This window comes from Tiliqua scincoides, chromosome 4, assembly GCF_035046505.1.
Source record: "Tiliqua scincoides isolate rTilSci1 chromosome 4, rTilSci1.hap2, whole genome shotgun sequence".
Lineage (NCBI taxonomy): Eukaryota > Metazoa > Chordata > Lepidosauria > Squamata > Scincidae > Tiliqua > Tiliqua scincoides.
The window spans coordinates 191,748,550-191,771,548 of NC_089824.1; the positions used below are offsets into that span (position 1 = coordinate 191,748,550).

At 45.8% G+C, this 22,999-nt stretch overlaps 1 protein-coding gene across 1 annotated transcript in view; it reads right to left on the bottom strand.

Annotated features, from left to right (window-relative positions):
• The window catches only part of NECAB3 (N-terminal EF-hand calcium binding protein 3), a 112,549-nt gene that overhangs the window by 31,539 nt on the left and 58,011 nt on the right, over positions 1 to 22,999 (bottom strand). Inside the window, exons 4-5 of the mRNA XM_066625134.1 lie at positions 18,164 to 18,189; positions 17,794 to 17,891 (exon numbers count right to left, since the gene is read on the bottom strand). Coding sequence (XP_066481231.1) covers positions 17,794 to 17,891; positions 18,164 to 18,189 — 124 coding nt within the window. The remainder of the gene's footprint in view (positions 1 to 17,793; positions 17,892 to 18,163; positions 18,190 to 22,999) is intronic.

The following is a 22,999-nucleotide window of genomic DNA, read 5'->3' on the forward strand; positions in this document are numbered from 1 at the left end:
TGGTTTCTGCCCTCTCTTATTTTTTTCTTATAACAGTACTGTATGAGTAGAAAGGATGAGATTTATCTCATTCATTCATTCAGTTGTTTGCCAGTCATGCATACTAACAAGTTGTCATCTTTCTTGAAATAATATCAGTAAGTGTGGAATCTTGTTAGTTCCATCAGTGTGATGACCTTTCACCATAAAAATCATACTCTCCAGTAGTGTAGCTGGGAGGGGGGCAAAAAGGTAAGTACTGCAGGCCGGCAACATGCTGTGGTCTCCCACTCATCGTCGGAACCACTTTGGGAAGTGACAGCAATGCGCAGGCAGTCGCCAAGCCAAACAGCATCTCCTGCATGATGTCATTGCTGCCCAGAATGGCTCCGATGGTGAGTAGGAGGGGCAGCTTAAACAACATTGTGGTGTCTGCGGTACTTACCATTTTGCCCCCTCCCAGCTATGCTACTGGTACTCTCCCATACAGAATGGGAGCAGCTATTGACATTACTACTAACTGCTGACATTACTACTAACTACTACCATGCAGCTAGGGACCAGCACCAGGGAAAGCCAACAGTGTTAAGACTGATGAGGAATGAATGTGGGCCAGTCCAGGGCCTGTGCCAATCTGGGGCATGACTGGGCCAGGTCACAGAACTGAGTGTGTCCTGCACCTGAGAGAGGAAAACTACAGCTTGTTAAGAAGGTTCTGCTTTGCTTACAGGTCAAGGTAGTGCTGCTGCCTCCTCTTGGAAAGCTGTCTCATAGCTGCAAAGCCCTCCCCTTGTTCAGTCTCCCTCTGGGAAACAAGGTAAACATTTATGGCAGAGCCGAGCCAAGGAGCTGCCGTGGAGACCACCGCAGCCCGCCACTGCCACTTCCCTCAGTAGCCCGACGTGGGGCAGGAGATGGAAAAACAAAGAAGATGCGGAACATTCTGACTTTGTTTTTCCTGGTTGAAGCTGACAAGGCAGCAGAAGCCAAAGCTGATGGAGACTCCTTGGCCACCAGGAATAAGACCGGCAATTGGTATACCATTCACCCAATAGGCATGAGGAGACAACCCAGCCTGTGACCAACAGATGTGACCACATCAAAGGCTGGAAACATAACACTCCTGGACATGGGAGGGCAATAAAACCACTTGAGCATCAAAAATGGCTGTTTACCTTTAGTGTATGCTTAAAGATGAAGAAGGCAGGAAATATATTAAGATGCTTCAATAAATGAGTAATTAACATTTGCCAGCCTAGGATGTATAACTCTTTGAATCCTGGGGCTGCACTGCCCATTTTAAAGTAGCCAGTGGAACTCAAAAGTGAGCATAGGTCTTCTCTCACAAGATCAGGTCCTACCTCTGGCTGACCACCACAAGAACAAGGTGCAGCTAAATTAACAGATGCCATCAATTAATTTTCAGGGGATAGATGGAGATGGAAATGGAAAGGGAACCTAATTTCATCTTACTTTGTTATCAAATACACACAGATATTTTACGAATGACCCAATCCTACAGGCCCTTTACAACAGCAGAAGTTCCATTCCACTGTCGTAACTGCAGACTGCTGAGTGGAGCCCTAGAACTGACAGCAGAAACTGCTGGCTGGCTGCTCCTGGTGCATAAAGACAGAGCCAGGAGGTGCACCTGGACAGACTAGGGGGAGGGAGGGAGGCATGTTGGGAGGAAGAGAAGGAGTAGCCTGGTGCAAGCAGCATGCACCGGAGTGCTATTCCCTTCAAAGCCTCTCAACACACATCCCTTTTCTCCTTGGACCTGTGCCAGCTATACAGCTAGCTCAGGTTCAAAGAGACTCATAGGTGATTGAGGGGCTTATGGAGGAGTAAGGGAAAATATTTTCCCTTGCCTCTCCCAAGCCTCCTGATCACCCTCCTCACCACAGCATAAAGCACTCCCTGTTTTGGTGCGCCTGCATGTTACAGTGGGGGAAAGGATAGGATTGGGCTGTATGGCACTGAAAAGCCTTTCAAGTAGTAACATATCATACCAGTGATCCCATATTGGGGTACCATATCAATGGGAAATTAGCTGTGCTGTGAAAACTACATTTCCCAGGGTTGCACACATTTGGTTCTCAGCAGTAGAGACCGTGCCAGAAATTGGAGGGGGAAGGCAGGAGAGAGATCTTCCTACCTTCCTCAATTCTACTGACAGAGACAGATTTGGGGGACAGTAATGCCTAACTTTTGAGGCAAGCATTATGAGCTTCCAAATTTTGCATTTCAGGGCCATGGAATGGTTAAATGTAGCATACAAAGAGAGGAAGGGGAGGAACAGTGTGGAGATTGGGAGCCCAATCCTAAGTGAGTCTATCCAAAAATAAGTCCTATTATGTTCAGTGGGGCTTGCTCCCAGGAAAGTGTGCCTAGGATTGTAGCCTAGGGCAGAGATATCCCACTGATATTTTGGATCTGGCTTGATGGATTGAGCTGCCTGGCTCTGTTGTCTCCTCATGCCTGCTCTCAGTCAGCCAAGTAGAGTTTATGTGTGAGACGATGGACGTGATCACTGCACAAATGGAGAAGAAAAATAAGGATACGGGCAGGGATTCATTGGGGAAGTTGTATCTAGAATGTTAAAAACTCAATAAAATTTAAATTAAAAGATATGGTATGAAGGTCCACGAAGACATGTCAACATGAATGCTAAACTAGTTCTGAGCAGTGATTGGATGGGAGACTACTAGGCAACCCCACAAACATTGTTCTGTGCAGAAAAGGTGGGATATTTATATGAAAGAAGAAGCTTACATGATTTGATTTTGACATTCATCAGAGATGCTCTCCTTGAAAACATTTTTTAAAGATAGACTCAAGTCCCCTCCTTGCTCTGAACTGAACATAACAGAATCCATTGACATCACAAGGAAGAAAAGTTCTGAGTGGGAAGAGAAACCTCAATGGATTCCAAGAACTTCCAGCAAAGTTAAGATTTCTACCCTTACACAATGGGTTGAGGATTGCCCCAGTGTATGCCAAAGTTCTCTTTCTTCAAAAGACTTTTGGTCAGAATTTAAAGGTAAACAGAGACATATTATAAGGTATGACAAGCTGGTGTAGCATAGTAGCTGAGGTTGCAATCCTAAGCACATTTACATGGGAGTAATTTAGAGCAAACTCAATGGGGCTAACTTCTGAGTAGACATGCATAAAATTGCACGTTGAGATCCAACCCTAACCACTGTTGCCATTGGCAACAAAATAGCTACACCAAGGAGAAGTGTGCTGCATCCAGGGAAGAGGGGGCGATCAGGAGGCCTGAGAGAGGTAAGGAAAAATATTTTCTCTTTACCATTCCATAGGCCCCCTGATCGCCTATGGGTCTTCTCTGACCCACACCAGCTGCATAGCTGCCATAAGTCTAAGGAGCAAAAAAGGGAGGGATGAGTGGAAAGAGGGGGGATAGGATACTGACGCCAACTGGTGCTGCTGGGATCTACTCCCTCTCTCCCCTGCCCTGCCCTCCCCACCCTGAAACTCCTCCAGCCTTCTCCTTCATTGCCCCCTCTGCAAATGTACTTGGAGTAACCTCTGGGAGCCACTGCCAATTTGTGGTAGTGGCCTAGAAGCATGTGATGGTGGCCCAGCTTTCACGTACCTGCGATGGGCCTTGCACAAGGCCCAGATATGATTAGGCTGTAAGAAACTGAACTGAAAATCACAACTTCCCTGGTTTGAATTCTCACAAGGCGGTCTTGGGCAAGCCACTCAGTTTCAGTTGCAAGGTAGTACTAACCTTACAAAAATGATTGATTACTGAAGGAGTTCGAAGTTACATTGTAACTAATAATTTTGGATTTTTGGCAGGGTGAGACAGCTTTTCTCTTTCTGTGCTTCTGGCCTTTATATTTCACCTTCCACAAAGTCAGAAAAGGGTCATCAGAAAGGGACCCGCTATGGGGGAAGTTGCAATAGTGGTAGACAATGGTAGCGCCTTCTGTCGGGCAGGCTTTTCAGGACAGGATAAGCCAAGGACTGTCATGAAAACGACATACTTACCACCCGTTGCTCTGGGGGCAACTCAGGACCAGTTTCTTGCCCACACTAGCAATAGTGAGGAGAGTACCATAGAATCCAGAGCTCCTCCCATTAAGCATGGCATCATTAAGGACTGGGAAGCCATGGAACACTTGTGGAGTCATCTCTTCCACTGCGGGTTGAGAGTGTCCCCTGAAGAGCATCCAATACTCATGAGCAACTCTCCTTCTGGTCCCACAACAAACAGAGAGAAGACAGCAGAGGTGCTTTTTGAGGGCTTTGGTGTTCCAGCTTTGCACATAGCCAATACAGGATTCCTCTCCCTCTGCTCCTGTGGTAAACTCACTGGGTTGGCTATGGAGGCAGGAGCTGGGGTTTCCCATGTCACTCCAATCTACTCTGGGCAAACCTGGATGAAAGGCATCTACCGACTAGATGTGGCTGGAAGGCTTCTGTGCAAGTATCTGCATAGCCTGCTATTAAACAGCTCCAACAACTCACAACTTACTGGGACACTGGACAAAAAGACAGTGGCCCGGCTTAAGAGACAACATTGCTATGTGTCCATGGACTATGAGAAGGATCTCCAAGACCAAACCTGCTTGTGCCCTGTGACTTTTGAGAGCCCTGGTGGGCACTGGATGACACTGGATAAAGAGCGCTTTCGCTGTCCAGAACCACTCTTTCGGCCACATCTTCTCAACCAGAGTTCCCCCGGATTCCACCTCTTGGCCTTCCAAAGCCTTCAGAAGTTGCCAGAGGAGTACAAAGGACAGGTCCTTAATAACATTGTGTTGTCTGGAGGCTCATCAATGTTTCCTGGTTTCTCAGAGAGGATGTGCTTGGAACTCGACGCCTTGTTCCGTGGCAGAGGGCACCACATCAGAATTTTGGCTGCCCCACAAAGAAGTACTGCAGCCTGGAAGGGAGGCTCTTTGATAGCCTCACTCAGCTCTTTCCACCGCTTCTGGATGAGAAAGGAAGACTACCAAGAGCATGGAGCAACTTATGTGCATGAGAAATTCAAGTAGCTCAAGGCATGCTGGAAACACTCTACAATCTTACCCACTAAAATGAAGCCAAGGCATGAGCTTTACCTTCTGGGAAAAATACAAGAAACAAACACATCCAGCTTTTCAGCTGTGACTGTATTTTGGGTCCAGGCAAAGTGCAGCACTTTATGCCTCATGGATTTCTGCTCTTGATTTTTCCCCCTGGATCAATGGGAGTTAAAAGTGCTTAACTCTGGCCTCAGTGCACCCAACATCTTTACCAAAATAAAGGTTTTTCCAAATGAGGTAAATGCCAAATGCGAAAATCCACAGATATAAGCCATTCCTACATATTCAAATATGCTCCTATTCAAATACTGTCATGCCTAGGCACCTTCGGGGCTTTCATTCTTGCAGGTCTTGACACTTCAGACCCTTCAGATGCAACTAGAGCTGTGCTCCAGAATCGTAACTTCCGGTTTTAGACTGAAAACCAGAAGTGATCATTTTTGGCCTTCTGGAGGCCTTAGAAAGCCTTCTGAGGTTTGGGGAGGCCACATGAGGCCTCCCTGGTCCTCAGACGGTTATCTAGATGTGACTGGAGCACAGCTTCTGCTGTGTCCAGATTGGCTGCCCCACAAATCCACAGATTTGGACCAAATCCACAGATTCGGAACCTGCGCTTAGTTAAAACTTCAGGTCCCAAATCCGCAGTCAGAGAGGCACAACTGGTAAACTTCATCCAATATCACATATCCTTTCTTTATTCATGTCAGAAGCACCTACAGAGATGTAATTTTAAACATACAAAATAACAATATACAACAAAAAGGTTAAAACTAGATATCATTCACCCAGCACTGGGCCACTTCAACAGCATTCCCCCTTGCCAACATAAGATCTTCCTCCATACATGTGGAAGGGCACTGTTTACACTGTAACATATGTGGGGTGATTTGTTCTTCTCCACATTCATACAGAGTGTCTTCTATGGGGAAACCCCATTTCCTTAAATTATTCTTTGATCTTTCTACCCCATCATGCAATCTATTTAAAGATTTCCATACAGGCCAGGGTTAATCTTGGCCAGTTGGCGGGCCGGGCAGGCATATGTTTATGCCCATTCACTAGGTAGCTTCTTTCACTCAGCATCTAATATCACAGATGTAATTTATCTACAGAATTAACCCGCTAAACAAATGTACATATTGCCTTTCTGTTTGTTCTGATATTCAAGGAGGTGCACAACATCAACTGTAAATGGAATCAGTTAAAAAGATCATATAAGAAAGTGAAAAGATGCAAATGCTTTCTCCCAGCAATATCAAAGCTCTAGTGTTCTAATCAATCAAGCCACAGTCAACCCAAAAGCTCTTTAAAGAGCCATACTCAGTTTTCACCATATTCAGGAAAGTGAAGAAAGATTGTGGCCCTCCCCATGGAAGACATTTCAGAACTGGTGTAGTGATGGACAAAAGGCCAGTCTTCTTCAGCAAACCTTTTTCAGCAAACCTCAAAAAAATAAAGGCATAAGGAGCAGAGCTTTCATGCTGGGCACAGGTTAGGTGCATATGGGAAGAGATTATTACTACACACTAGGCATCCGATCTTGGAAAAGTGACTGTGGGTGCAATAAATGTGCCATAAAGCACGTTTGCACCTCCTTGAGGGGAAGCCAGGTCGGCGCTCCGAGAAGCGCTGGCCTGCAGACGCTGACAGACACCTCCGTGCTGGCTTCCCTGCCAACGCAAGTGAAAAATGTAGGCGTGGGGGGCAGGGAGGAGGAAGGAGGGAGGTGTTCCTGGGCGGGGGGAGGGCGGGTGATGGGTGGCCCTGGGGGTGGGCAGGCAGGGAGCAGGAGGCGGGGCTGGGATCCAGCAGTTATGTCGGATCCCAACCCCCATTCCTGGGGAGAATGGAGTGGCTTCAAGCCGCTTCGCTTTCCTCTGACTTGTGCCACCTCAGGAGGTGGTGCAAGTCCGAGGAGACCCATTGTGGCCAGCAGCCCTTACCCAGGGGTAAGGTAAAAAGTTTCCCCTTGCCTCTGGCTAAGCCACTGCTGGCCACAGTCCTGCGCTGGATACAGCGCAAGCCTCCTGGCTTGCCTGTTCCAGCCCAAGTTAGGATTGCGCCCTGTGACTCAACAAAGACTGATCAGTCAGTTCGTTGTGTGGACTGAAATAAGTTAAACCAGTTTTCTCAAACTGTGACCCTCATGACCCAATTTTTGGTGAGTCACAGGCCCCACAACCATGAAGCTGCAATCCAAAATGGCACATGACCTGGAAGTTCCTTCCAGGTAGCACCAGTGTGCGACTTGCTTTAGTGGCCACGGCTTGCCTCTTCCTGGTCCAAAAACTGGGCCACAACCAATTGCTGGGTCGTGACACACATTTTTAGAACCACTGCATGCCATGGCCACTGAAGCATGTTGCACACCAGTGCAACCTGAAAGTAACATTCAGGCCATGCACTGTTCCAGGTTGTCGCTTCCTGGCCTCGGCAGGCCCCAGATTCACCAAGGATGATGCAGTGAATTGCTAAGGTAAGTAGTTTGAGAACCCCTGAGTTGAAGTATTCTAGAATAATTGACTGGAATGCTAAAACAAGTAGGTCCTAGAGCAGTGGTTTCCAAACTGTGAGTCAGGACACACCAGTGGGTCAGAAGCCAATTTCTGGTGGGTGATGGAAAATGTCTGGATATATTGTTTCCCCCCTGATAAGTTTGCAACCCTGCCTGTTAGCCTGGCTCAGACAAAGCCAAGCCCGGTCCGTCATTGGCAATTAGTTAATGAGTGCTTATTGATTGAGAACAAAGTGCTTATTTCTGGTCATGACTGGGTAAATGATGTCACTTCCTGCTTAATGACATCACTTCTGGTCCTAGGTGGGACTTGAAAGACTATCATTTTAAAAAGCGGGCACTAAAAAGTTTGGTCCTAGACCAGCGGTTCTTAAACTGGTGGGTCACGACCCACCAGTTCGTGTAACGCTTCCCTGTCCCTTTAAGGGGCGGGGGAAGGGGAGGAAGGTATCAACGCGATCCCGTTTTGCAGGAGGTGCTTTGTGCCCGCTTTCAGCGAATGTTCCAAGCCTTACGGAGCGCTGTGCAGGGCTGCGCAGGGCTCCTTGCACCTCCTGCAGCCTGCTGCAGCCCTGCCTACATAACGCGAGTGCAAAGCACCCCCCCTCACCCCCCTTAGCGACACAATCCTGTCACTGCCTTAGCCCCTCCCCTGCAAGAACTTACTGAGGGAGTAAAGCTCCCTCAAAGTTTGAGAACCTCTGTCCTAGACTGGCCTAGAGATTTCAGCCAGAGAGCCAAGTTTTTATGAAACAGCTTCAGAACACACAGACCACACCGTTAGATTCTGCCCCATGGAGTTTACAATCCAAAAAGGCAGAATGCTGTAAGAATCACCACTTACAGCAGGAGGGTCCTGATCGAGCTAAGCTAAGCTGGCTCTAGTAAGGTCTGTAGTGCAACTTTCCAATAATGGACCTGGCCCTTATCGCGCCCTGGGGCACAGGTCCATGACATGCTGTTCCATCACACTGCCCACCCAAGGGGATACTTACCCAAGTGTATTGGAGCCTCGTGTGATACTCCACAATGCTCGAAAAATCTTCTGAGGCTTCTGGTGCAATCTTAAAGAATTCTTCCGATTCCCTGACAAAACCAGAAGTACTCTTTAAGATGGTGCTAGAAGCTGCGGAAGGCTTTTCTCGTGCTTCGGAGTGCCATGCAGGGCTTCGCCTGCCTATGGAATGGCTCTAACGAGTAGATGGAACGGCAGAGGCAGCAGCAGGGGGTGGCGAGCATAGCACCTGGGGCTTTTGCCCCCCTACCCCTCCCAGGCCCACCACTGCAATGCTGTCACAATGGTTATGGGCTACGTTAGATGTGATGGAGCTATAGAGCACTATTCCAAATGAAGTAAAATAGTAAATAGCAAACAGGAGAGGGTCCAGGAAACTGGACCCTCCTCTCCTCTGTACTCTAATTCCTCACAGCCTGTTGCCCCAGCCATAGTTTCCCCTATACTGTATATGCTGCCCTGAACTCCTCGAAGGAAGGCTCTGATTATAAAGTAGTAAGAGAAGGCATGGGCAGGGGATGGCTTTGGGCCCTTCTCCCACAGTCTCCTTTTACTGTCAACGTAAGATTCTCCTCACTACCTGCTTTACACGTAGATGGGGAAGATATGTGAAAAAAACCCTTTGTCTGCCACTATTACGCCTATTTCATCCTTAACATGCCTTTCTGTAATAGGGCAGAGTCATCTGCATCTTTCACATCCAAGACTTTGGTTATCACAAAATCAAATGAGAGATGGGCCTGCTTTATTCACATCTGCCTTCATCAAAGCAAAAAGTGGAAAAGAAGCATTAAGGGATGGTAATCCCATTCAAACAGCAGGCTCCCTGCTCAGATGTGAACTTCAGGTCAATGCTTATTACTATAGGGGAATTGAATCACAGTATATATCAGAAGCCTGCCACACTCCTGCTGAGTACGCTGTATTATCTCTCCAATACATCTGTGTCTAAAATAGATCCCAGGGATACGTCCCAGTATTATTAAGCGTGACTGTTTCTAGTTCCTATGGAGATGCACTATGACCTAGAGATCTGAGAAGAGGGGTTATTAAATATTTTAAGGTTCTTAAAGGGATCTTGAAGAATTAACATTGAGGAACATTTCTAGGCACAGAGTTTGGGGAGTATGGGGAATTTCCAGAGGAAAAATCTCCCACAATGGACTGATAATCCCTGGGACTAGGGCAAGTATTGTAGCCTCCTGCTTAGCAATCAAAGGGGCTCCAGTGCATTGTGCACCTACCTCACAGGGTTGTTGTGAGGTCGAAAGGAGGGGGCAGCTGTATACACCCCTCTGAGCTCTTTGGAGGAAGGGCGGTATAAAAATGTGAAAAACAAAATAAATTGTTGCAAACACTCGGCCATAAAGAGAAGCAGCCACCTGGAAATCAATAAAGAACTACAGATGTTAACATTGCTTTGCTCGATCTTCCCTGAGCAGCAGGCAGCTTCATGGTAGCCTTTGATAATGATGTTTCCACTGGAGAAGAGAGTGCACGATGCTTAGGTTGGTGTATGGAAAAGGGAATTCCATGGCACACTGCTACAAGACAAGGGAAACTGTTCCCAAAGCTCCCTCCTCTGTTCAACTGTTAAAGCATAGAAACACTCTCCTCCAGATTATGCAGTAGCCTTAGGACAGGTTGACTAAGCTGTGTCATGGATGTTCACAAGTGGCATAAGCAATGGTGATTTGTAGCATATCGGAACAGAAGCGGTGGATTCTAAAGGCTTGGCTATGCACAGCCTTGAGTTTGACTGATGCTCCTGTCTGCCTCTCCCATGATACAATCTTTGGGTTCAAGCTTTGGGTTTAAATAGAGTCCAGCCAAACAGTCCGTTTTTAGAAGAGGGCAAGGAGCTAGAGCAGGGGTATCCAAACTTTTTGGCAGGAGGGCCACATCATCTCTCTGACACTGTGTCAGGGGCTGGGAAAAAAGGAATAAATTTACATTTAAAATAGGAATAAATTTACATAATTGAATATATTAGAGGTGGAACTTGTACGAATGAATTAAGGTCTTCATGAAAGACATGAAACATGAACAACAAGCTGTGAAGGGAGACCTCGGCCCACAGCTTGCACAGCTCAAACAGTCGCCTCTTGCACAAGCGGCCCTTGCCCTCTCACAATGTGAAAGCAGTCACATCGGACCGGTGCAGGCTCCAGCAAGTCTCTGGCAGGCAGAGCCTCATTGGAGACTGGGGGCTCCCAGCGGGCCACATTGGGATCCAAGAGGGCCGCAAATGGCTCCTGGGCCAGGGTCTGGTCAAGGTTCCTCTAAGCTAGAGAAAGGGTAAATTCCCACCAAGCTAAGACAGATACAGCCTTGCAGCTCCTGGGGCTATAATTGCAATCTATTGTCCTGCTAATTCTTTGGAGGACACACCCTGGAGGCCAGACTTTTCAATCAGTCAGAAGGGTAAAGGGAGTAGCTTAAAAAGGGTATAAAACTAGATTTGTTTGCAAGTGAGTTGTTTCTATGAACAGCAAGTGTGCCATCTGGGACTCAGTGACTGACCGGGCCAAAGTGCCAGGTAAATACAGACACAGTGAGTCAAGCATCTGGGTGAGTTAGGGCGCCAGGGCCACAAACACTTTAGCAAAGGAAGCTTAATATAGTCGGAACTCTCATCTACTAGGAGAGTTTAAATGGAACGCATTAGGTGGAACGGCAGTAAATTGGAGTGTTTTTGCAAATCAAACTTATTATTTTCTTCTGCATCTTTGGAGATTTGCCTCCTTGTGTTTTTTTGTTTATTTCTTTTTGACCCCATGCATTCTGGGGGGGGGGGCACTCATTTAATCTATTGTTTACTCTTTTATTTACTGCAACTCATTTAATGCAATTCCCATAAATGGGGGAGGGGTACTCAAGCAAAAGCTATTTGAGACATATCTCATTTATTCATCTCACTTTAGGACCATCCTAAGGCGGAAACTTGTGGCAGGCTAATACAATAGCTCCCTGTTTGGGTCCTGCGGCAGCATACATTATTAATCTGTTGCTGCATTGTTGAGCCCATCGTATGTTCTCCAAGGGATGGAATCATTTCAGGATCCAAAAGTCTCTCTTCTCTATCAACACTGAGAGTGTTTCATGCTGAACAACCTTTACAGCTACACAGTCCTATGTAATGAGGTGAATGTTCTTTTCTTCCTCTGCCCACTGAGCATCCAGTTAAGGACCATGCGACCCTGGCCTATTAATATTTTCCCCCGTAGCGTCCCAGCGGTGGCCTCCGATGCTCAGGGGTCACTTGCCCCAAAGTCCAAGGGGGTAGCGGCGAGGCTTCGCCAAGGCCAGCCTACACCAGGCAGAACCAGTCCACTGGCCTCAATTAGGTTGCAAAGGAAGGGGGTTGATTAACCTGGCTTCTTCTTCGCACTTGTGGCTATCTTACTGGCTAGCCAGCTAGCCCTCTCTAGCCAGCAGCCTTGTCACCACTGGTGTTCATCACTGGGCATTTTATATCGCTAACCATAGGCACAACTGAAACTTCTGATTATTTGAACTTGAAGGATTTCTGTGCTAATTTAATTGTTGACACTCCTGGCCTTGCAGATTTATAGTCCAATCCTATTGGGCTCTAATGCTGGAAGAACAGGGGTTCTGACAGCATCAACTGTTTTATCGCAGTCGCAAAAGGTGTTCTGACAGAACTAAGAGGCGCATTTTGCCAGCGAATCAGCAGGAAGGCCACGTCCATGCCATGTGGACAACTGATTGATAAATTAAATTAACTGATAAATTTAATTAATTAATTGAATTAAATTAAATTAATATAAATTAAAATAAATAAATAATTTAATATAATAAATTTAATTAATTAATTGATTGATAAATTAAAGATCTACAAGTCACCGGGCACTGATGGCATCCACCCAAGAGTTATTAAGGAATTGAAGAATGAAGTTGCTGATCTCTTGATTAAAACATGCAACTTGTCCCTCAAAACGGCCACGGTGCCAGAAGATTGGAGGACAGCAAATGTCATGCCGATCTTTAAAAAGGGAAAGAGGGGGGACCTGGGAAACTATAGGCCGGTCAGCCTAATATCTATACCGGGTAAGATGGTGGAATGCCTCATCAAAGATAAAATCTCAAAACACATAGATGAACAAGCCTTGCTGAGAGAGAATCAGCATGGCTTCTGTAAGGGTAAGTCTTGCCTCACAAACCTTATAGAATTCTTTGAAAAGGTCAACAGGCACGTGGATGCGGGAGAACCCATAGACATTATATATCTGGACTTTCAGAAGGCGTTCGACACGGTCCCTCACCAAAGGCTACTGAAAAAACTCCACAGTCAGGGAATTAGAGGGCAGGTCCTCTCATGAACCGAGAACTGGTTGAAGACCAGGAAACAGAGAGTGTCAATAGGAAATTTTCACAATGGAGAGAGGTGAAAAGTGGTGTGCCCCAAGGATCTGTCCTGGGACCGGTGCTTTTCAACCTCTTCATAAATGACCTGGACACAGGGGTGAGCAGTGAGGTGGCAAAGTTTGCAGACGACACCAAACTTTTCCAAGTGGTGAAGACCAGAAGTGATTGTGAGGAGCTCCAGAAGGATCTCTCCAAACTGGCAGAATGGGCAGCAAAATGGCAGATGTGTTTCAATGCAAGTAAGTGTAAAGTCATGCACATTGGGGCAAAAAATCAAAACTTCGCATATAGGCTGATGGGTTCTGAGCTGTCTGTGACAGATCAGGGGAGAGATCTTGGGGTGGTGGTGGACAGGTCGATGAAAGTGTCGACCCAATGTGCGACGGCAGTGAAGAAGGCCAACTCTATGCTTGGGTTGCCTAGAAAAGAGACGCCTGAGGGGGAACATGATTGAGACATACAAAATTAAGCATGGGAAGGATTAAGTGGATAGAGAGATGCTCTTTACACTCTCACATAACACCAGAACCAGGGGACAGCCACTAAAATTGAGTGTTGGGAGAGTTAGGACAGTTAAAAGAAAATATTTCTTTACTCAGCATGTGGTTGGTCTGTGGAACTCCTTGCCACAGGATGTGGTGACGGCGTCTGGCCTGGACGCCTTTAAAAGGGGATCGGCCATGTTTCTGGAGGAAAAATCCATTACCGGTTACAAGCCATGATGTGTATGTACAACCTCCTGATATTAGAAATGGGCTATGTCAGAATGCCAGATGCAAGGGAGGGCACCAGAATGAGGTCTCTTGTTATCTGGTGTGCTCCCTGGGTTTTGGGGGGGGGGGCCCACTGTGAGACAGGAAGCTGGACTAGATGGGCCTATGGCCTGATCCAGTGGGGCTGTTCTTATGTTCTTATGAGCAGTGGTGGCCCCGTCAGGACACAATGACGAAGGTAAGTCAGTGAGGGAGGTGGGATATGATGGGATGGGAAGGGTGCAACGGGGCAAGAGAAGGTGGAACAAGGCAGCAACAGGAGGAGAGCAGAACAGGTGTGGAGAAGAGCAGATCAGCTCCAGGAAGGGGGTGGGTTTGGTGGTTGCCGAATCCTAGCCCCTTGTCCCAGACCCAATCCTGTATCCACACAGCCCTGTGCCACAATTTCACTAGTGCAGGTCTGAGTATACCCCTCCATGCTGTGGAGCTTACTCAGAGGAGAACTTCCAGACTGGTCTCCCCCCCCCCCCCGATAGGATGCAGTGTGAGTCATTTTGGCATGCCTGCATTGGCGGGGGTGGGATGCATAGGATTGAGCCCTAAGTTTTATTCTAGGGATGAATTATGTGAAAAGTTTCATGACTGTGGTTCAGAAATTTCATTAACATCTATTACCTCAAGCCTAACCAACTTTCCAGCACTGGCATAGCTGTGCCAGTGAGATGTGAGCTGTATCCTGCAGTTGGGTGGCACTTACAGAGGCCTCCTCAAAGTAAGGGAATGTTTCTTCCCTTAGCTTGGAGCTGCATTGCCCTTATGTCAGTGCTGGAAAGTGGGTTAGGATTGTGCCCTATGTGTCTGGCAAAAGTAAAGGAACTCTGTGTGAGAAAAATACTTGGCTAACCCACGTTCCAAGAGTTTATCCCCAGAACCTTTTCGCAATTAAAAGAATGAACTCTGACACGTGATGTAATAATAAAGTTCAGAGTGATTTTCAGCTGTGCAATGTTCTTATCCCTTAACACTGAATCACCACAAACATTTCCCATTAGAACAAAGGAAAAGGGCCGCGATTTCCATTAAAATGTTCAACAGCCAGGAAACATGCCCCGCCATCTTTGCTAATTTTTCAGGAAAGGTGATGAAAAGAAGCACAGCATTCAGCCATTTAGAGCAGAGATTTTCAACCACATTGGCAGTTATGCCATGGGAATTAGGGGGAGTGTCATTTATGATTGGGGGCTATGAGCCCCTGGCTGACAGTGCAGTGCCTTGTCATTTGTCAAAGAACCTGATGAAGTGCCTTGACAGTTTTAGCACCTTATCAGTGTGCTGCAAGGTGAAAAAGGTTGAAAATCACTCATTAAGTGTATGGGCAATGCTGATCTGGGCAGGAGGTCTGGTCTAGAGGGTAGAGCCTCCATCTGCCTGAAGATAACATCCACTAGGTCGCCAGTTCGAGGCCACCGGCACCGTGCGACCTTGAAGCAGCTGACAAGCTGAAGCCGAGCCATTCCATCTGCTCTGAGCGTGGGAGGATGGAGGCCAGAATGTGAAGCCAGATCGGAACGAAACACCTTGAATGTAGTCGTTCTTGAAAGAAAGAACCTTCTTTGAAATTGTAAAAATCCCTATTTAATAAGGGATTTAAATAAAAGCCTGCCTATGTAAACCGCCTTGAATAAAGTCTTGAATAAAGACCAAGAAAGGCGGTATATAAATACCATTATCATCATCATCATCATCATCTAGAAATGGCTCTGAACCGACATTCAATATGATGGCCATGATAATACGAATTCACTACATGATCCCTGATTGGCTAAGATTATGTTCCCAGGAAGATGATAATGTGGAAGCACCTACAGTATTTATAGTAGTTTGGGTGAGAAATGAGCAGCAAACAAAATGAGTGGAAGGAAATATTTCAGGTTCCTTCAAAGCCTTCTGTTCACCATAAAAAAAGAAAACTGATGAACATTTGTGTAGCCCCTGTTCCCATTACACTGGAAGTAGAAGACATGATACACATGACAGTTTAGTTCCAGCAATTCTCATTTAAAAAAATTATAACTAGTATAAATAATAATTAATCCTGGATGTCTCTTCCATCCTAACCAAGAATGTAAGCAACCAGATTGTCTGAATGCATCACACAAATTGCTGCTTTCCCAAGAAAATATGCAAATTTCAAAGCTTTCTATAAAATATTGCATTTCACTGAACTTTTGAATTGTCAGATTCAAACTCCCCCAAACAGAATGCTTAATAATTTTGATATGCATTATTTGGCATCCATGTGACCTGTTCTTTCTGTCTGAGCAGTTTCCACCTTTTTAATCTCAGTATGTCAATATGTAGAATTAACATACATATAAAAAGCCTGTTTGTAGGTTATGCCATATTTCTTGTATGCCTAAGAGTGCAATCCAAACCTGCGCTGGAGCAGGCAAGCCAGGAGACTTGCGCTGCACCCAACGCAGTTTCATTGGCTGCAGCGGCTCAGCTAGGGGCAAGGGGAGGCTCTTCCCTTTACCCCTGGGTAAGGGCTGCTTGCCTCAATGGGTCTCCTTGGACCTGCGCCACCGCTGGAGATGGTGCAAGTCCAAGAAGAGCGGAGCGGCTTGAAGTATAACTGCGAGGTCCCAGCCCCGCCCCTGGCTCCCCACATGCCCGCCCCTGGGGCTGCCCATCACCCACCCTCCCCCCACCCAGAAATGCCCCCTCCTGCCTCCTCCCTGTCCCCCTACGCCTACCGTTGGCACTTGTGTCGGCGCAGGCACGCCGACACAAGCAGCGGCGAGAAAGCCACCACGGAGGCTTCTGCCAGCTTCCGTGTATTGGTGCATCTTGCGTGGCTTCCTCTCACAGAGGCACAAGCATGCTTTATGGCACGTTTGCGACCCTCCTGTGCTGGCCCAAGGGACTTGGGCTGGCATAAGGCACATTTAGGATTGTGCCCTAAGAAACAGAACTTAGGCTAAGTAGATAGAAAGAGGATATCAATGGCTTTCAAGAGATTTAATAAATTGGAAATGGACTATAATTGGTCAAAACATTGGAAGAGGTGAATCAAAACTTCCTCTCCCCTCAAACTGGGGTTCCCAGAGAATGATTTAGCACTTCTTGAGAAAAGTGCCCATGAACAAAACACCTGAATGGAATCATCTTATAAAGAAAAGTACCTTTTAAGTACTGAAGCTGGGAAGACGGTTATGTTGCAAGCAAAACCGGCCCCAACCTAGCCCCCACTTTCTTCAGCCTCCATCGAGGCGAGGTTATCTCTTCCCAAGAATGATATTCTAGATCTGAGTGTTAGGAAATGTTTGTTTACAGTACTTTTATCTCACCTTTCTCCCCAAAGGGACCTAAATGGAGCAAAAAGAGTGATTGGGAGTGTGCACGTCATGTTAATCTACAATTACTGAATATTGGTCTAGAACAGTGTTTTTCATACTGTGGGTTGGGACCCACTAGGGGAGTCCTGAGCCAATTTCAGGTGGGTCCCCATTCATTTCAATATTTTATTTTTAATATATTAGACTTGACGCTACCAATGTATGTGACTGCATTTGGGAAAATGTTACACATCTGTGCTTTATCAGGCTACTATGCAGATGCTTTTAACAATGATAGTCAACGGGGCTTTCTCCTGGGTAAGTGTGGGTAGGATTGTAGTCCAGGATGGTTAAAAATGTTCCTGCTTGATTATGTCACTCCTGGCCATGACATCACTTCTAGGTGAATGACATCACTTCCGGTGGGTCCTGACAGATTCGCATTCTAAAAAGTGGGTCCCGGTGCTAAATGTTTGAAACCACTGGTCTGGAAAGCTGTCACACTTTTTTTTACACACGTTCCAACTGCTTTGAACTGACTCGAAAAGCAAAGTCCCCATGAATTCTCTCATCCTAAATACACATTTAAGTACAGAAATGAAGTGGTTTTGCACATTTAAGTGTGTACTTCACACAAATGGCATATATCACACCTCATTGGCTGGATGCCCGTGAATTGGGCCATGAATATTCACACAAGAACAGCTGGTGGAAACTTGTGGCACTTAAGGCTAACTAAACCTTCCATAAAAGCCATATATTCTTGGCTCCACACACTTACCAGTTTGGTTTTATCCATGGCTGATAGGACAGCAGTGTTAAGTTGCTCCAAAGCAGACAGAACGTGTCTGTATTCTCCAAGGTGTTCTGAGAAATAATCTGTAGTAGGAAAGAATGTGTTATGATTTCAAAATGGCATGTCCCTTGCTTGACATCTGAGTAAGTATCAGACAAACATCTCACCTCTACCATAATTTGCATCTGTAATACATTATACAACAACGCAGAGTGTCACTAGGGTGTCACCTTTTGTCCACTGGCCTATTTCAAATTATCAACAACTTCAAAAATCATTCTCCATATGGAGAATTGTGAAATAATATTCCCAAGAAGTTCACTTTTCATGGTAAGGAATGCAATGGCCTACTTACCGCACAACTTCTCAGTCTCTAAATTTCTGCAAGAGACAGAAAAAAAACATACTGTTGATGGTCTGGTGTTGAAGGAAACATCTGCTGCAAGTGGCAAAACAGTCAGGAACTACCCACCAAGGCCCTAAATTAAATCTTCCTTTCAAAAATGGCTCAAGCAGCATATTTTGAGGTATTTTTAAAACAAGGACATGACATGCAAACACTTTAAAAGGGCTGCATTTTGTAAGAGATTAGGGTGAAACTTGAACCTAGTGGGATCTTGTGTCAAATGCAGCCCATGGAGAAGTGTGGAATCCGGATCAGGACTATTGCCAAGACAAAGGATTGAAGTTCCCTTCCCCCCACTCTCCAGGGCAGTCAAGATCCAAATCAAGGCCTCCACAGCTACTGCTTACCACAGAAAAACCAAGCACAACAGGGCCAAGCAGGTATAATATATGAATTACGTTTGGGCCAATGGAACATCTAGTTCAGCATCATGTTCCTCAGGGTGGCGCAACAGAGCTTTCTGAACTGGGTGAAGAAGGGGGCATTTCCATCTCCCACCATTGTCCTCTTGCAACAGGTTTTCAAGGACACAGTGCCTCTTCAGATTGAAGGCTGAATCCTATCCAATTTCCCGGTGTAATCGTGCCAATGGAGTATGCACTGCATCCTGTGGTAGAGGGACAGTCACAGGGACCTCCTCAAGGTAAGGGAACATTTGTTCCCTCACCTTAGACCTGCATTACAGCGGCACCAGTGCTGGAAAGTTGGATAGGAATGGGCCCTAAGCCGTCTCTGCCCAATGTTGCATATATGCAACAGGGACCAAATGTGTACAGGCAGAAATGGGTTAAGTAGTAACATCCAGCCATCATGACTAGAACATAATGTCCAATTTGGCCCTAAGCCTCCTACAGAATATGCACTGTTTTCTTGACTAGTTTATCCCTGCTCTAAGTTGCCATTTCCTCCAGAAGAAAACACTGGAAACCTCATGCAACTTGGGGGATATTTTTTGTCAGCAAAACACTGTAAAGACAAGAGTTAAAAAACTCACCCACGCCATATCCCAATCCAGATCCCCTCTACCTGTTTTCCCCCCTTAGTGTAAAAGATGGAAATGGAATTACATATTTCTCGACTAGTTTGGTCTCAACTTCCTGTACTCATCAACCATTTTCTCACTGTTTCCATATGTAGTTTCTTATTTTCTTTAGCAACTAATCAGTAGCAAATCACTAAATGCAGTAATGCACAGGTACCATGACTATAAATTGCATACTCTTCTGAGCATACACTTCTCTATACACATGAACACTCTTCTATGCTACTGCCACCAGCTCTCCAAGAAGTTTAATATACATGCATAGCATGAGAGCTGGTTGATGAGAACTGGTACAAAAAATTTACATGGAAAATGGCATTCACCCTGAATGGAACTGTGAAGTCAAAATTCTTCAAAGAATGATTTTTCCAAGAATGTTGTATCTCTGAGACTGAGATCAAAAATCTTGCTAAAGAGCAAGGAATCCTTCATGGGCTGTACAACTTCAGAGTGCAGATTTGAAACTCACCCATATCAACATCTTCCTGGACTTGGAGACTTACCACTGACACTATAATCCCCATGGCCGCCATGATTTCCTTCCATGGCAGAATGAGAAGTGGGGAAGGATATTCACAGGGCATGTCTTGGGGCTTACTCTCAGGGCAGTGCATAGGATTGCAACTTTAGCATATGGTAGTGGTTCCCAAATTGGTGACCCACCAGCCACTGAAAGCCTTGTCTCTGCCCCTTTAAAGGGTGTGGAGGAATGAAGGCAGTGATGTGATTGTCAGGATCGCACCACTGCCAGGGAGTGAGGGAGTGTTTTTGAACTTACCAGGGGCAGCGCTGGCCTCCTGGGTGATTGATCAAATTGTTTTGTGTTTATTTGAGCTTCCTGCTACCATGCTTTTTGGTTTTCCATACTGCGACTTACAGGCATGCATCGAGATCAGCCATTTTCAACAACTGTGCCATGGCACACTGGTGTGCCGCGAATGGTCTCCAGGTGGTTTGGGGCCTTTGGGGGACGTGAGCCCGCCCCCCCCACCAACAGCCTAGTATGCCTTGTTAATTGACAAAAAACTGATGGTGTACCTTGGACAATTTTAGTACCATGTCAATGTGCTATGAGATGAAAATGATTGAAATAACTGATCTAGATAATGACACTGTCCCACCTAGCTTATTGAAAATAGATCCCTCAATTTGGCTGCAATTTTTTACAAGGAACACGGAGAGAAAGTACATTGCAGGGGAATTCTGCTGCGCTGCTAGGAGCCCTGTCATAATAACGATGATGATCATAATAACTCTATCACACAGGCCCCAAAGTGATACCTGCTGAAAATACATGAAGTAAAAACCAAAAATTAGTTTGGATTAATGCTTTATTGCAGAAGATAGCTTTCCCCTGATGATGCACATAAAATATCTTCTATATAGGACTGGTCAGCAATGAAAGAAAATAAATGTTTGAGTGATAAGAAACTTTTGTCTGTATAATAAGCTGAATTCCAGAGTATGTCACATTAACTCTCATGAAAAAGGGAAAGTTTCTCTCAGATTGGTACAGTGTTAAGGAAATGAACTGATGGACCTTGATAAAACATGTTATGTACCAAGTGTACATGTGCTGGAGGCCTCATTGTCTGCAGAAAGGCAGAAAAGCTCGGAATTCATACCATCATCTCCAAGGAAGACAATGTCTGACAAGAGCACATTCTACTGAACATGAGTTTACACATTTCACATTCAGATGGAATGGTTATCCTTGAAGTCAGGAACTTCCATAAGTCTTCATAATCTACTTATTCTCACAAGTGCACCCCCACATAGTGCTATAGCTGTACAGCCAAAAAAGTTCTCACTGAAAATCCACAGGATCTATTTCTCTAGTTCCAGAAAATCAGCTATGATGGTCCGCAGTGGTGTCGCCAGGGGGGTGCGGGGGGTGCAGTCTGCACCGGGTGACGCGCACAGGGGGGTGATGTGCACTGGGGGTGACACGCTAAAGTCGTGGTGGTTAGGAGTAACCCCATCATATTATATACTGTTGGATGCGGAATTTTGAGCGGAAGGCAATGCAAAAAACTGGAATGAAATATCTCCTTTCTATCAAAAGTCATGGCCAAAAGACCGGAGAACAAAAAATGCATGGATCTCTATGGAAAGTGAAAGTGAGAAAGATACAGAGACCCCAGAAAGCACCTGAGGAGGTGAGAAGGAGGTCCTTCTCTTCAAGCAGAGGAATGTATTGAGCCCTGTGGAAAGTGAAACTCAGCCACACGGCAGGTCCTGTTAACTCACGAGTTGGCAGACGTGCTTTGGCTCCTGGTCAGGCCAGGCAAAGGGGAATACGAGGTCACTGGAATGTCCCTGATCCGATGAAGGTGGAGTTCAACAAGTGCTCCGGAAGGCAGCCCTCCCCACTACAAAGGATAAAAAAGGCGTCAGCTTTCTTGTTGAGACTTGCAAAGCCAGGTGGATCCTGACAGTGTCTGGTTTAGACAGAAGAACTTCAGTTGAATTGGGTACTGGGTGGGGCTCAAAACCTGACTGATTTTTTTTTTTTGCGGGGGGGGGGGGGTTTGCAGGCAGGCTGCAGAGAAAATTCACTTGGTGGAACAAGGCTGACACCCCTTATTTAATTATCTGTTTTGCTTTACTGTAATTATTTATAATTATTTATTCTAATTTGCTTGATGATGTCACTTCTGGCCATGACTTCACTTCCGGTGGGTCCTGGATAGATTGCCATTCTGAAAAGTGGGTCCTGGTGCTAAAAGTTTGAGAACTGCTGCAATAAGGTGTTAGTAAGTTGACACCGGGGGTGGGGGGGGGTGGGGTGGTGACACTAGTGACCAGAATCACTAAAACAATAATGCCATCATGTTATATATCAATCAATGCGTAATTTCATGCAGAATGCAATGAAACAAACCCCACTGAAAGAAGTGTGTTCTATCAAACGGTACAGCAAAAAAACCAGTGGGGGTGGGGGCGATGGTACATCGCCACGCCCACCACCCAGGGTGTTGCCACACCCACTGCATGAGGGTGATGTGCTGACCTCCTGCACCGGGTGACGCAAACCCTAGTGACACCACTTATGGTCCATGACTTGGAAGGGGATTGAGCAGCTTTAGCTGCAGGGCTGAACGAGAGTGATTGCATCCCATTTGGCAGGATACGTTAACTTTGCCAGAACTCAAGAATTATTCTTGATTGCTGGGAATACCATTTTTCTCCTTTTGCTATCAAGCAAACTTAAGACAAAATCTTGTTCAGTGAATATAACAGGCCCCTACTGGATAGTTCCTATGACATCTCTTCTCACATTAGAAGCAATCCCTTCAGCCATGTCCACACAGCAAACATGCATATCAGCTTCAGCATCTCCCCTAGAATTTACCTCTCCCTTCTTCCTGGTAGTTTTAAACTAACAAAGAAAACATGATTTGATCCATAACAAGGCATCATTCAATTTGCACAGTTAAAATGATATTGAGCACAATCTAGCAATATGTTTGGGGTTCAGCACAGGAAAAACACCCACTTAAAAGGTGAATTTCCTGGAAGTCTCTGGTTCCAGTCTCATCTCTTTCTTGAAAACACAACGTTGCTTTCAGCAAACCATTGCTCCCCTCAACCATCCTCCAACTACTAACTCCTTATCCACATGATAAGGAGGATTATGATTATCATGTGGATCATGATCCACATGATTATGAGGATTATGATATACCTTACCAGGTTGTTGTACTGAGATAATGAAATAATTCAGAAGTAACATCAAACCA